Below are 12406 nucleotides of genomic sequence, written 5' to 3' on the forward strand. Positions count from 1 at the left end.
GACTCCCAAATTCCCACTGGTGAAATGGTGAGCCTTTGAATGAGCCATGGTTGACACTACAATATTTTTAACCTGCCTAAATGATATTGTAGCAGCTCCTGCTATTTGGCTACAGTCTTATGTCAGTCAGAAACCCTTCTCATTTCCCAAGTTTGTTCATCTTAGCAGCCTATACCCTCCCCTTCCTCCACCTCCTGAGAAAATATCCCACCTCCTCTGAACGTTGAGCTTGGAACCCTGTCGAGTGTACAGTAAAACAGCGTTGCTTTTTGTCAGAAAGTGCACCAGAAATTAGATGTGCTCAGGGTGTGAAATATTTTGGTCCATTTGTTTGGCCCTTCCCTGCAATTTCTCCACATGGCAGCACAGAGATCGCAGGCAAAAGGGAGAAAAGGAGAGAGGGAGCCTGGAGGAGGTGGAGAGGAAGTGAGGGGAGGAGTGAGAGAGGGAGGGGAGGAGGAGGAGAGAAATATACATTGGGGAGAGTGAAAGGTGTATGGTGAATGGGAAAGGTATACTGGGGGGGAGTGGGAATAGAAATGTATACAGTTGGTGGGGGAGAAGAGGAGGAGGAATATGGAGGAGGAGAATAGAGAATGATATAGTGGGAAGGGGAGAGAGAGAGATGAAAGAGTGAGCAACACAAAGAAGAAGACATGGATGAGAAGGCGAAAGTAGGACTAACCACAGATTTCCCAGTTCCTAACCTGCTGCTGACTCTAACCCAACTTGGTTGTACCTGCAGCACAATGAGCAATGAGAAAAACCAATAAAACCAGCTGACCACTGACTTATGAAGGAGGCAGTTCCAGGGCCTGTGCTTTGTGAATTCTCTCAGAATAAACTGTGCTGTTGTAGTAATAGGAAACTTATAGATTGTGGCTGGGGACCTTGAATGTTGAAGTTTGAAGGAGGAAACGTACAAGAAGGATGGTGAAGTAGTGAACTGGATATAGTAACATGAGCATAGGAATAATTAATTTAGAGACAGGAAAACCACCAGAGGGATAGTTAGTGAACCAGAGACAGTAAAACCAGCAGGATAGTTAGTAAAATCAGCAGAGCTGTGAAAAGTAGAGACAGGAAATTCAGCACAGGTAATAGAGTGAGGTTGGGTGTAAGATAATATGATCATTTGGTGGTTTTTGGCCTGAACAGATTTGAGAGTCACTTAGCATAAAACTTGTTGTGTTGCTTGTTCCAACTTTATTGAGCTGGCTGTGAATTACATCAAACACGTGGACAGATTTGGTCAAATTTATTTTAGTTTTAGGCGGCATTGTTACTTCCTACGTGTCAGTCATTTAAAGTGCATACTAGACTTAGTTCTAATTATACCGATGATTACTTCAATCAGAAGCTCATTTTAAATTCCCAGTAGAATGGCTGTTCCAGTGTAGAACAATTTTTATTTCTTTAACGTTCCAGGCATATACAAAAGACACCTTGCAGCACTTTATGGGTCAGGGAAAAGAAAAAGATTGATTAAATCTCAGAGTTAAATATTATAAAGGAGGCCAAATTATTTGTCTTTATGGTATATATCGTGGTGTCTCAGATATGTAGGGGCTGGATTTTGCCAGACTTCGAGGGATGGGCTTGGAGGCAAGGTGAGCCATAAAGTGGTGAGGCAAGATTGAGGGTGGAGTGCCCGTTGCTGTGGCATATTGCCAGCTGTGGGGAAGATGGAGGATGGCTCCCCTGCCCAGAGGCCAGCTTTGCCACTCAAGTGGCCAAGTAAGGGCTTCTTCCTGCTGCCACTGGCAGTGGAGAGACTGCCTGGTGAACCACAGCAACCTCCCTGTGGACTCAGCATCAATGACTGCCCTCGTGGCAAAACCCCACCCTCTGCCCTCACTGACCTCCTTCCCACCCACTCCTCAGTGGGCCTGCCTGATTGGCACCAGTGACCTCCAACCCCACAAGGATGACGTTCACCACTGCATCCTCTTGGCTGGATGCAGTCCCAGCAGTGGTCACCATTCCTGATGGCGCTGCTGAGACTGAAGAGCTGCTGGCCTCTGATTGGCCAGCAGCTCTTGGGAACAGGCCCCTGTCTTTTAAAGAGATGGGAACCCCGATGGCAGCTAAGCAGTTGCCTGATGGGCCTAAAATGCAGCAGAGGATCCTACATATGGCCAAGGCCTGCTTGCTTCTGGCCTGTTGTCGGTGCCCCCTCTGCCCCAACAAAATTCAACCTGTAGTGTTTGAAGCCACATTCCACATTAATTTGCAGATATGTTATGTTGTTGATCTTAACATATCTCCACATTCTGATTTAGGCTGCATCTGCCTATCAGGCAACAGTGCTTTTAGCCTTTTCCAAACCTCCAGGACCACAAAATGTTTCCATAGGACAAACCAACAAATCAAAAATAAAAATGCAATTAGGATTTAGTTGTCTGGCCATAGTGGCTATGATTTGCAGTGCTCATAGACTCTCAAGGGTCAAGCACCTTGTGTCAGCTCTGTTCTCTGTGTTCCATCTGCCACCACAGATCCATTCACCTCAGCAACTCAAATCAAAATTATAATTCTCCAAGTTTTTTCCAATCTTTTACAGACATTTCCAACAATCCTGATACTTGCATATTTGTGAACAATCCAAGTCTTGCAACACATAATTTATAAAGTATGATTATTACATTCCCTCATGGCTGTTGTCGTCACCACATGAAGTATTGAGGAAGGATTTTCACAGCCTCCTCTCTTGTTTCTCATGGAAGGAGAGGGATTTCTGACACGCCTTTTGGTTACGCCCTGAAGGGGTGCAACTTTGGACCTCAGCTAACTGCACCAGTGCAAACTATTTAATCTAGATGGAAAGAAAGAAATTAAATTATTGCATTAAATCACTTTTTAAACTACATTTTTTAAAATTGTAACATTTTAAGTAAGTTGCTATTTTGTATCATAGGACAGGAAGCACTGTTTTGATGCTCAGAATGTCCTGGGTTTTGGAAGGGAACTAGAATAACAATATTGCAGTGTATCACTAAAGCATCGTAAACATAAAATACAACAAAAGGAAATTGTTAATATTGTTTTTTAAAAACATAAATGTTTTTCATTTATCTGGGGTTAGGGATGAAAGCAGTAAAGAGGATGAGGAAGATGAAGAGGAGGAGGAAGATGAAGAGGAGGAAGATGGTGATGATGAAGAGAGGGAAGAAGAGGAAGAATTTGAGTGCTACCCAGCAGGAATGAAAGTTCAAGTGAGATATGGTCGAGGGAGGAACCAGAAGCTGTATGAAGCCAGCATTAAAGATTGTGACGTGGAGGGTGGAATAGTTCTATACCTGGTGCACTACTGTGGCTGGAACGTGAGGTGAGTTAGAAGCTACAAACCATCTATCTCATATAGAGCTGTTAAAAGGGAATGCCATGCAGATTGAATCATTCCATTGTATGGTCTCTTGTCTCCTGTCTCTTCTCCAATTTTCCATGTCATCTTTCAAGATTGTAGCCTTGAGCCTTGCAGTCAGTGATTGGAAATTTGTGCAACAGAACTTGGTGTGCGCCAGTGTGTAAGCCTTGCTGCCTCTACCTTTCCCTAGTGCTTTGTGCCCAGCTCTTTTTCCCCGGTTGGTCTAAATCTTTTGAACAGCATTAGGTAGTTTGTATGGTTGCACTTTAGTACTCTGTCCTGTTACTGTAAAATGCTGGTAGTCCCGTTGAATACTATATTCCTGCGCTGGAAGAATTAATATTTGAATTAGCACAGGGACCAACTTAACATTTCAATTCTGTTCCTCCTGCTCACTTTCCATGGCTGTCAACTTTAGGCGTTAGATAAGCACTTGGGTTGAGTGAAGTGCTTCCATTCCTCGGGGAAGGAGACAAGAAGGCAAAGAGCACATTAGAAACATTACTTCAATTGACGTACATTACATACATATCATCAAACAACAACAACTTCCATTTAACACAGAACCTTTAATATAGTCCTGAGCTACATTAGGAGATATTAAGGCAGGGAACCAAAAGCTTGTTCAGGGAGGCTTAAAGAGCAGCTTAAAGGTGGAGAGGTTTAGTGGGGAATTTCACAGCTTAGGGCCTAGACAGCTGAAGATATGGCCAGAAATAGTGGGGCGGTGAAATCCAGAATGTGCAAGAGGCCAGAATTGGAGGATCGCAAAGATCAGATTTTCTGTGGCTCCACAGCCCAGTAAATTGAAGCATAAATGGGAGGAATAGAGGAGCGCCTCGCCCTGGGCATGCTTTAGTTGGCATACTGAAGACTTGCTACATTCGACTTGGATTCTTGGTATTAATGTAGTTATTGTCTGGTACATCTATCTTAAGTTAGGTCAGATGTGGCAATGAATGATAGTACCACGACTTCCTAATGGAGCAATCTTCTTGCAACCTTGGAGGCCTAAATTTATTAGGACAGTGCACTGTGGCTGCAATATGGAATGAGCCATGTTTCAAAGAAAGGTAAAAAATTGTAAAATGTTCAATAAATACTAGCCTTTCTTACTGAGGTGAGAATTGACTGCTTGAGTTTCAAGCAGCAGCAATCATAGTTACGCTCACTGATGAGCACCAGTTTGTCACCTCAGTGACTTACAGATAGGGCTTGTATAATGCTTTTCCAATTGTAAATAACTGTCTTCCCTTCATTAAACAAGCCACTTATAATAAAACCCATGCAGTTTTCTAACTGTGATGTGTTTTTAACAGTCTAAAAACACGTCATTGGATTTAAAACCATATTGTGTACATGCCACTGTCTTGATCCTTAGCTACAACTTGCCTTTACATAGTGGCTTTAACATAGCAAAACATCCCATGGCGCTTCACAGGGATGTTAAACAAAATTTGACACTGATTCACATAAAAAGATATTAGAACAGATGACCAAAAGCTTGGCTACAGAGGTAGGTTTTAAGGAGCACCTTAAAAGAGAAGAGAGAGGTAGGGAAGGAATTCCACTGTCCAAACAGCTGAAGGCACGGCTGCCAGTGGTGGGGCAATGAAAATCAGGGATGCGCAAGAGGCCAAAATTGGAGGAGTGCAGAGATCTCAGAGGGCTGTAGGATTGGAGGAGGTTACATAGATAGGGAGGGACAAGACTATGGAAGAATTTGAAAACGTGGATGAGAATTTTAAAATTGAGGCCTTGCCAGGCTAGGAGTCTATGTAGGTCAGCAAGCACAGACCCTGGTGTGAATTAGGATATGGGCAGCAGAGTTTTGGATGAGCTCAAATTTACAGAGGATGCAAGATGGGAGGTCAGCCTCCAGCAATATTTGGAGACATCTATGTTGAGTTAATACTTAGCTGCACAGAAATAATGTTTGGTTGGACAGTGGGGGCAAAACTAAGTGTTTGGGCACTGTTAGTTCCCCCCGGACAAACACGGGTTCAGTCTCCACTCAGTTACCAATCTGAAATGTATCACCTGGAGTCTGCAGTAAGGGAAAGGTCAAAGCGGAGTTGTATCTCACGCTGGCACACTGCTTGGGGGGGGGAAATTAGTATGGGAGTCGGCTCCATACTGTTCTCTTACAGCAAGGAAAAACATGAAGATACATTTTCTGGGAAAAATTAACTGGGGAGGGAAGTACAATTCTTCTGGTTAAATTTTAAAATTTTCAGAGATTTTATGAAATGTGACTGATTTCTCCCCACCCCCACCTTTTCCTGAGTTCTTGTAATGGTCAATACAATAGGCTGTGCTCGTATGAAGAGATGGTGGGGAAGGCTTTATTGCAGGTGCTTGAGAATGCATTGAATACATACAGTGCTTGAAGAACAGAGATGAAATGATACTCAGAACACAATTTTGAAACCAATGCAGGTCCACTAAAATGACACAAGTGTTATTAAGGAAAATAAAACTCCATAAAACCATTTTGCACCAGGGCTGTATTTCTTACCTCTGGCCATTTCACTTGGTAGTGACCTGGCTGTGCTCTTCGTACCACTTAAACTGCTTTTAAAAAATAAAAAAAATTCTGTGTCCATTTTTACCAGCTGATCTTGTACTTTTCAAAGCATTGCTCACATTTTTAGTTTCGTCAGGCCACTCATAGGAAACCATGCCTCGAAGAGATTGTGCTTGTTTTTCCTGTGTTGAAGTGTCATTATTCAATATGACTGCCTTATCATAAATGAGCTTTGCTTTATCAGCAGCCTTTTAATGTCAACTCCAATCTATTGCATATTATGAAGTTCAGCATCTAGCAGTGCTAAATTATGTACAAGTCTTGTGTTCTTTTCCAAAGTGCGCTTTGCTGTTTTTATAAACCTCTGGCTGCCTTGTGAGTTGGACTCACCCATCTTGCATTTCCAACAGCGAGCATGGGGTGAAACTGGGGCTGCAGCATTAACTCTTCAAGCACAGCCCTTTGGAAATGCTGAATGTACTCCTCATGTATGTCTGCAGTCTGTAGTGTGTCCTTCTAACACGAGACATGAGCTTGCTTTTCTTTTTTGATTGTCAGGTATGATGAATGGATCAAGGCAGACAAAATAGTGCGACCAGCAGACAAAAATGTCCCAAAAATTAAACACAGAAAGAAAATAAAGGTAAGCAAACTGACATAGGCACTTCTCCTTTCAAGAATAAGCTCTGTAACTGAGTAAATAATATATTGTTTAAACAGTGCTGGTGCTTTGCAAGGGGCACTTACTTTATTGCAATCAGTAGATTTTTTGGATACTGAGGGAATTGAGGAATATGGCAAAAGTGTTTGTAAGTGGATCTGAGGTAGAAGATCAGCCATAATCTTATTGGATGGTGGAGCAGTTTCACAGGGCCGAATGGCTAATTCCTGCTCATATTTTTTGCTTTCTTCTCAGAGACCAACTATAATATCATGGGTTCCTGTACCATGACACAAATTATCCTACATCATAATCTTGTTCCTGTGGAATTGTAGCTAGACCAGTGCTCTGAATTTTAAAATACTATAGAAATTACAATGTGAAAACACAGTCTGTGTTGATCTTTATTCTCCGCATGAGCAGTGATTTTAATCCCATTTGCCTTTCTGACCCATATTCTTTGATTCCCTTTTCCTTCAACCATCTGACATGATCTCTGCCTCAATCAGTAAACCAGTAGTGCATCCCACAACCTCCAACCCCCACCATGTGTACAAAAGAATAGGTTCTCCTGCCCACTGTCTTAAATCTCTTATCGCTCTGTCTCCTTGTTCTGGAACCCTCAACATCTAGAAATAATCCGATCCCTTTTTAATTATAAACTCCTCTATTGCGTCATCTTATAACCTCCTCTGTTCTAATAAAAACAGCCACAATTTTTCATGAATTAAAGTTTAGATTTATTTCACCTGGCAGCACTGTACTGACTTTGTTACCTATGCCCTCTCTACTAGCTCAACATCCCTCCAATCGCATGAAGCACAAAATTAAAATGGATAGAGAAGTTACTGTTCTTGATTTTCACCTGAAGATCTCCACTGGAGTTGGCAGGTTTCTGGGGCTTGCTGAGGTGGCCGCTCTTGGTGCCTGAACCTTGGCAGGGAGGCAGTTAATCATGGGAACAAGAGCATATACATTCAACCCAGTCTGTTGCTCAATTAATATGCAACACAGACATTTCCCAGTATGGCTCACTGGACAGATAGAAATAACTTGGATTTATACAGATCCTTTCAGAACCTCAGGAAGTACTTAACAGTCAAGGAAGTTTGAAATGTGGTAACTGTTGCAATGTGATGTCCTATTTGCACACAGCAAGATCCCACAAACAGCAATGTGACAATAACCAGATAATCTGTTTAAGTGATGGGGATAAATGTTAACCTGAGATAATGGGGAGAACTCCCCTGCCGTTCTTCAAAATAGAGTCATGGATCTCTTACATTGAACTGAGAGGGCAGTTCAAAAGGCTGATAATGTAGCACTCTCTCGGTACTGTGCTGAAGTGCTAGCCTGGTTGTCCTCAAATCTTGGTAGTGGGAGTTGAACCCTTGACCTTCTGGCTCAGGGATTAAGGAATACTGCCTGACTATTTTCTGGCTCCACCCTCTGGCCTCCCTATTGTCTGGTGTGCCACCAGTAAGGTCAGTCAGCACGAGAGGTGTACCTGCAACCACCTCGTTTGTATCTCTCAAAACTGTACAGTATATCAACCCACTTGCACCTAAAGTTTGTTTGTATAATCTGAACTGTGCAATGGAGACAGAGAATGTAAAAAAGAACATGCAATATCATGTCCTGCGCACAACCCAAAGCTTTTCATATTTCCTTCTTTGAAGTTCAGTCTATTATGTAAGTAAATGAGAACACCATTTGGTGCCTAGATGCCATAAACAGCAAAGAAATACATGACCAGTTAGTCTGTTTTTGCTGGTATTGGTTGAGGAGAATGTGTTAGCCATGACACTGCAAGTATTTGCTGTTCCTCTTCAGATAGTGTTGTGGGATCTTTCTCTTCCAATTGGACAGGCATACAGGATCTTAGTTTAATACCTCATCATCCCTCACAAGTACCAAGCCAAGCCATTATTTAGTTCCAGCTATCTTTTCAATCAGAAGCTGAAGGAACCCCAGTAAAGTACAGGCCTGCCTAGATTTCAGTAATAGCCTTACATTGGGGCCCAGGTACTAGTTGCATCATTTGTTTGGCAGTTTCAGAGATCTGCACAGAGGGTTGCCAACCCTCCAGGTTGTGGAATCTCCAGGAATCAATTTGCTGTGAGCAACTCCAGAAGAAAAATCTTAACAACATTTCAAGAAATTGTGTTGCTTTTTTCATTTTCTTGGAACACTTTGTTTGTTAAATATAAAAATATTGGAGTTAGGCACAGAAGCTGCTTCATTGGGTGGGATGATTGGAGGTAGGAGGTGATGTGATGAAACCTCCAGGAGTACATTCAACCAGAGTTGGCAACCCTGACTGAAATGAAAAAGACACTGCCCCTCTGGTACCAGCAGCGTTGGCCTTTAAATTGTTGTTTACAGTAGTGTTCCCAATTCATCTGTAAGTAAACTAGAAATTCAGAAGAAACATATTTACCTAGGGAACAGTGAGAATGTGGAACGCTCTACCACAACAGTTGAAGTGAATATGTGCAAATGTAGTTTAAGGAGAAGCTAGATAAGCATATGGGGGAGAAGGGAATAGAGAGTTATGCTGATTGAGTTCAATAAGGAAGAATGAGAGCAGGCTCGAGGAGCATAAACGTCAGCATGGGGTTGAGTGCCTGTTTCCGTGTTGTATGTAATGTGTGGAAATTGTCATACTGAGGTGTGAATCAAATAAAATGCAAGTTAGCATCTGAGTAAATAAATTATTTGCCTTAATTGCTGTTGAATGGCACTCTTGGTGTTGGGACCTGTGTGGGAATGTACTGTACTGCTGGATGTAACAAGTTTACCAGATGACTGCTTCACCCCGATAAGTGGACCTTTTCCTAGTTGAGTTGGTGAGTGGGTGTGTGGGGAAGAAGCACGTTGGCACTGAATGTTATTGAAATGTGTTTTGTCTCGCTTCAGTCCCCTCCAACCTCCTAATTGTCGTAACATTGGTATTTTGGGGTCAGGACATGGAGAAGAGTTTAAATGTAAACTGAGGCACTAACCTGAGCCTTGGGTTTGCAGTGATTCACCTTTTCTGCTCAAGGTATAGACTGGGTTTGTTAATTACATTCATGAAGCTTCAATTATTCCACATCAAACTCTTCACTCAACTTTCCTATTCCATTTTCAGCAGAACAAGCCAAACGTGCCTTTTCATGCAAGCCTTAATTATCCAATTAAGTATTTTTCTCTGTTTTCTGCTTCAATGGCATTTCAAACTGTGGTTGATTTATAACCTGATCGAACTGCATAATGCAGACATTTTGCTGTGAATTTTAATTTATGACTAATTGAAAGCCCAATGATGCCACAATTTTGTGTAGGAAGCATTCAGAGGTGTATTTGTTTTTTCATGTGATTTTCACTTATAGTCCTGATTGTGCATCAAAGATAGTTTGCGCACAAAATCACCCACCAGAGCTACTCAGAGAAAAAAATTCTCAGACTGGAATCTTATTGTGTTTGGTGCAACACTGCCCAGGGCTTTAGTGTGCTCAGTAGCCTGCTGAATTATACTGCTACTTTTACATTGGTACACACCTAGCACTGCTTGCATTTTTCCAAAAGTGTCATTATCAATGATATATCTGTCATGTACTGCAGATTATTGGCTTGTTTTATTGGGCCTGTGAATTTATACACACACTAATTTGGACATGTTTCAAAAATCTAAGCCTTGCAAACGAAGAGGAGTGGACCATTCAGTCCTTCAAGCCTGTTTGGCCATTCATGACTGACCTGTACCTAAACCCCACTTACTCACCTTTGCTTCATGTCCTTTGATCTGCTTGGTTAACAAAAATCTATCAATCTCAACATCCAAAGCCTTTTTCGAGAGAGGCTTCCAAATTTTCAGGACTCTTTGTGTGATGAAGTACTCCATGACATCACTCCTGAATGGCCTAGATTTAATTTGAAGGTTATGCTCCCTGTTCTCGATGCCTCCACCAGAGGAAATAGTTTCTCTCTCTCTGCCATATCAGATCATTTAATAGTCTTAAATACCTCAATTAGATTAATCTTCAATACTCCAGGGAATACAAGCTTAGTCTATGTATCCTGACCTCATAATTTAGCCCTTTTAGCTCTGGTATCATTTTGGTGAATTTATGTTGCACCTCCACCAAGGCCACTGTAACCTTACTGAGGCGTGGTACCCAGAACTGAATGTAGTACTTTACATGTAATCCAAGAATGTTTGCATAAAAGCAGCCACGATTAAAAGTTAACCTATAAAGTAAAATGGTGTTTGACAAAAGAAAGATTTGCAATATCCATCTGCATTTCAGAGCAAAGCGGATAAAGAAAAAGAAAGGCGTGATAAAAAAGATAAGGAAGATAAATCTCCCAGCAAGTCTGTGCGACTCCGTCGGTTCTCAAAGTCCCCAGCTCACACCGTATCTTCAGACATTTCTCCAAAAGTAATTGGAGTTGGAACAAGGAGCTGTGAACAAGACAATTCTACAGAAGGCTGTTCCATCCTTAATGGAGTGCAAGGTATTAACTTCCTTTCAAATAGGGCTACATGAAAGTAATGAATTGATTCACAGTGTATATTTTGAACTGTTATTTGCTAGATGAAAGTTACATTATTTTCACCAAATACGTTTATTGCAGACACCACCAGATATAATTAGCATAGAATATTAAGCTATAGATGCTGCTGTCAGCATCATGGGAAAAGCATTGCTGAATAAAAGCACCCTCATGAATTTTACAGATAATGTTATTAATAAACCATCCTGGACTGATTCCAAGGCTGCAGTCCTACTCTGGTGAATTGTGGACTTGTCAAGCTTGTGATTCATGCCACCTCAGTTTGTTTTTTTTTTCAAATTTGTTCATGGGATGTGAGTGTCACTAGAAAGGCCAGCATTTATTGCCCATCCACAATTGACCTTGAAGACATTGGTGCGCCACTTTCTTGAACCGCTGCAGTCCATATGGTGTAGGTACAACCAAAGTGCTGTTAGGCTAGTTCTAGGATTTTGACCCAGTGATGATGAAAGAACAGCATTCAACTGCTACCTGCAACAATTTGTGCACATATAACCCCAGGTCTCTATCCCTGCACCTCCTTCAAATTGTACCCTATTTTATATTGCCACTTGTTCTTCCTACCAAATGTATTACTTCCTATTTCTATGCATTAAATTTCATCTGCCACATGTTTGCCTGTTCTACCAGCCTAACTATATCGCTATCCTCCTCACTGTTCACTATACTGAAACGTTTTGTGTCATCTGCACATTTTGAAATTGTGCCCTGTACATCCCTGTACAATTTGCATTTATATCAAACCTTCCACAATCTCAGGACCTCCCAAAGTTAATTACAATCATTGAAGTATTTTTGACGGGTAGGCACTGCTGTAATGTAGGAAACATGGCAGCCAGTTTGCGTACAAGATCCCACAAGCAGCAAAGAGTTGAATGATCAGATAATCTGTTTTTTCCGTGAGGTTGATTTGAGCAATAAATACTGGCCAGGTCACTGGCGAGAACACCCCAACTCTTCTTTGAAATAATGCCATGGGATCTTTTACCTCCACCTGAGAGGACAGATGGAGCCTTGATTTAATGTCTCATCTGACGTGTGGCACCAGAGACAGTGTAGTGCTCCCTCAGTACTGCACTGGGAATGTTGTAGGTTATGGCCTCAAGTCTCTGGGTAGTATTTGAAACCAAAACCTATTGTTTCAGAACAAGTGTGCTACCCACTGAATCGCAGCTGATTGCACGCGAAACTTGCCCAGAGGGGAGGTGTCGCAGCTGAAGACGAGGTGAAAATGGGGTCATCTGACTGAAAGGGCAAGAGGTCAAAGGGCAGACAATCTACCCTCAATACC

General features: G+C 41.8%; 1 protein-coding gene across 1 annotated transcript in view; it reads left to right on the forward strand.

The window, feature by feature from the left end:
- arid4b (AT-rich interaction domain 4B) overlaps nucleotides 1-12406 on the forward strand; it is a 177516-nt gene that overhangs the window by 127690 nt on the left and 37420 nt on the right. The window contains exons 18-20 of the mRNA XM_078541697.1: nucleotides 3086-3328; nucleotides 6453-6537; nucleotides 10848-11055. Of these exons, the coding sequence (XP_078397823.1) occupies nucleotides 3086-3328; nucleotides 6453-6537; nucleotides 10848-11055 (536 nt within the window). The remainder of the gene's footprint in view (nucleotides 1-3085; nucleotides 3329-6452; nucleotides 6538-10847; nucleotides 11056-12406) is intronic.

Source organism: Cetorhinus maximus, chromosome 5 (assembly GCF_964194155.1).
Source record: "Cetorhinus maximus chromosome 5, sCetMax3.hap1.1, whole genome shotgun sequence".
Classification (NCBI taxonomy): Eukaryota; Metazoa; Chordata; class Chondrichthyes; order Lamniformes; family Cetorhinidae; genus Cetorhinus; species Cetorhinus maximus.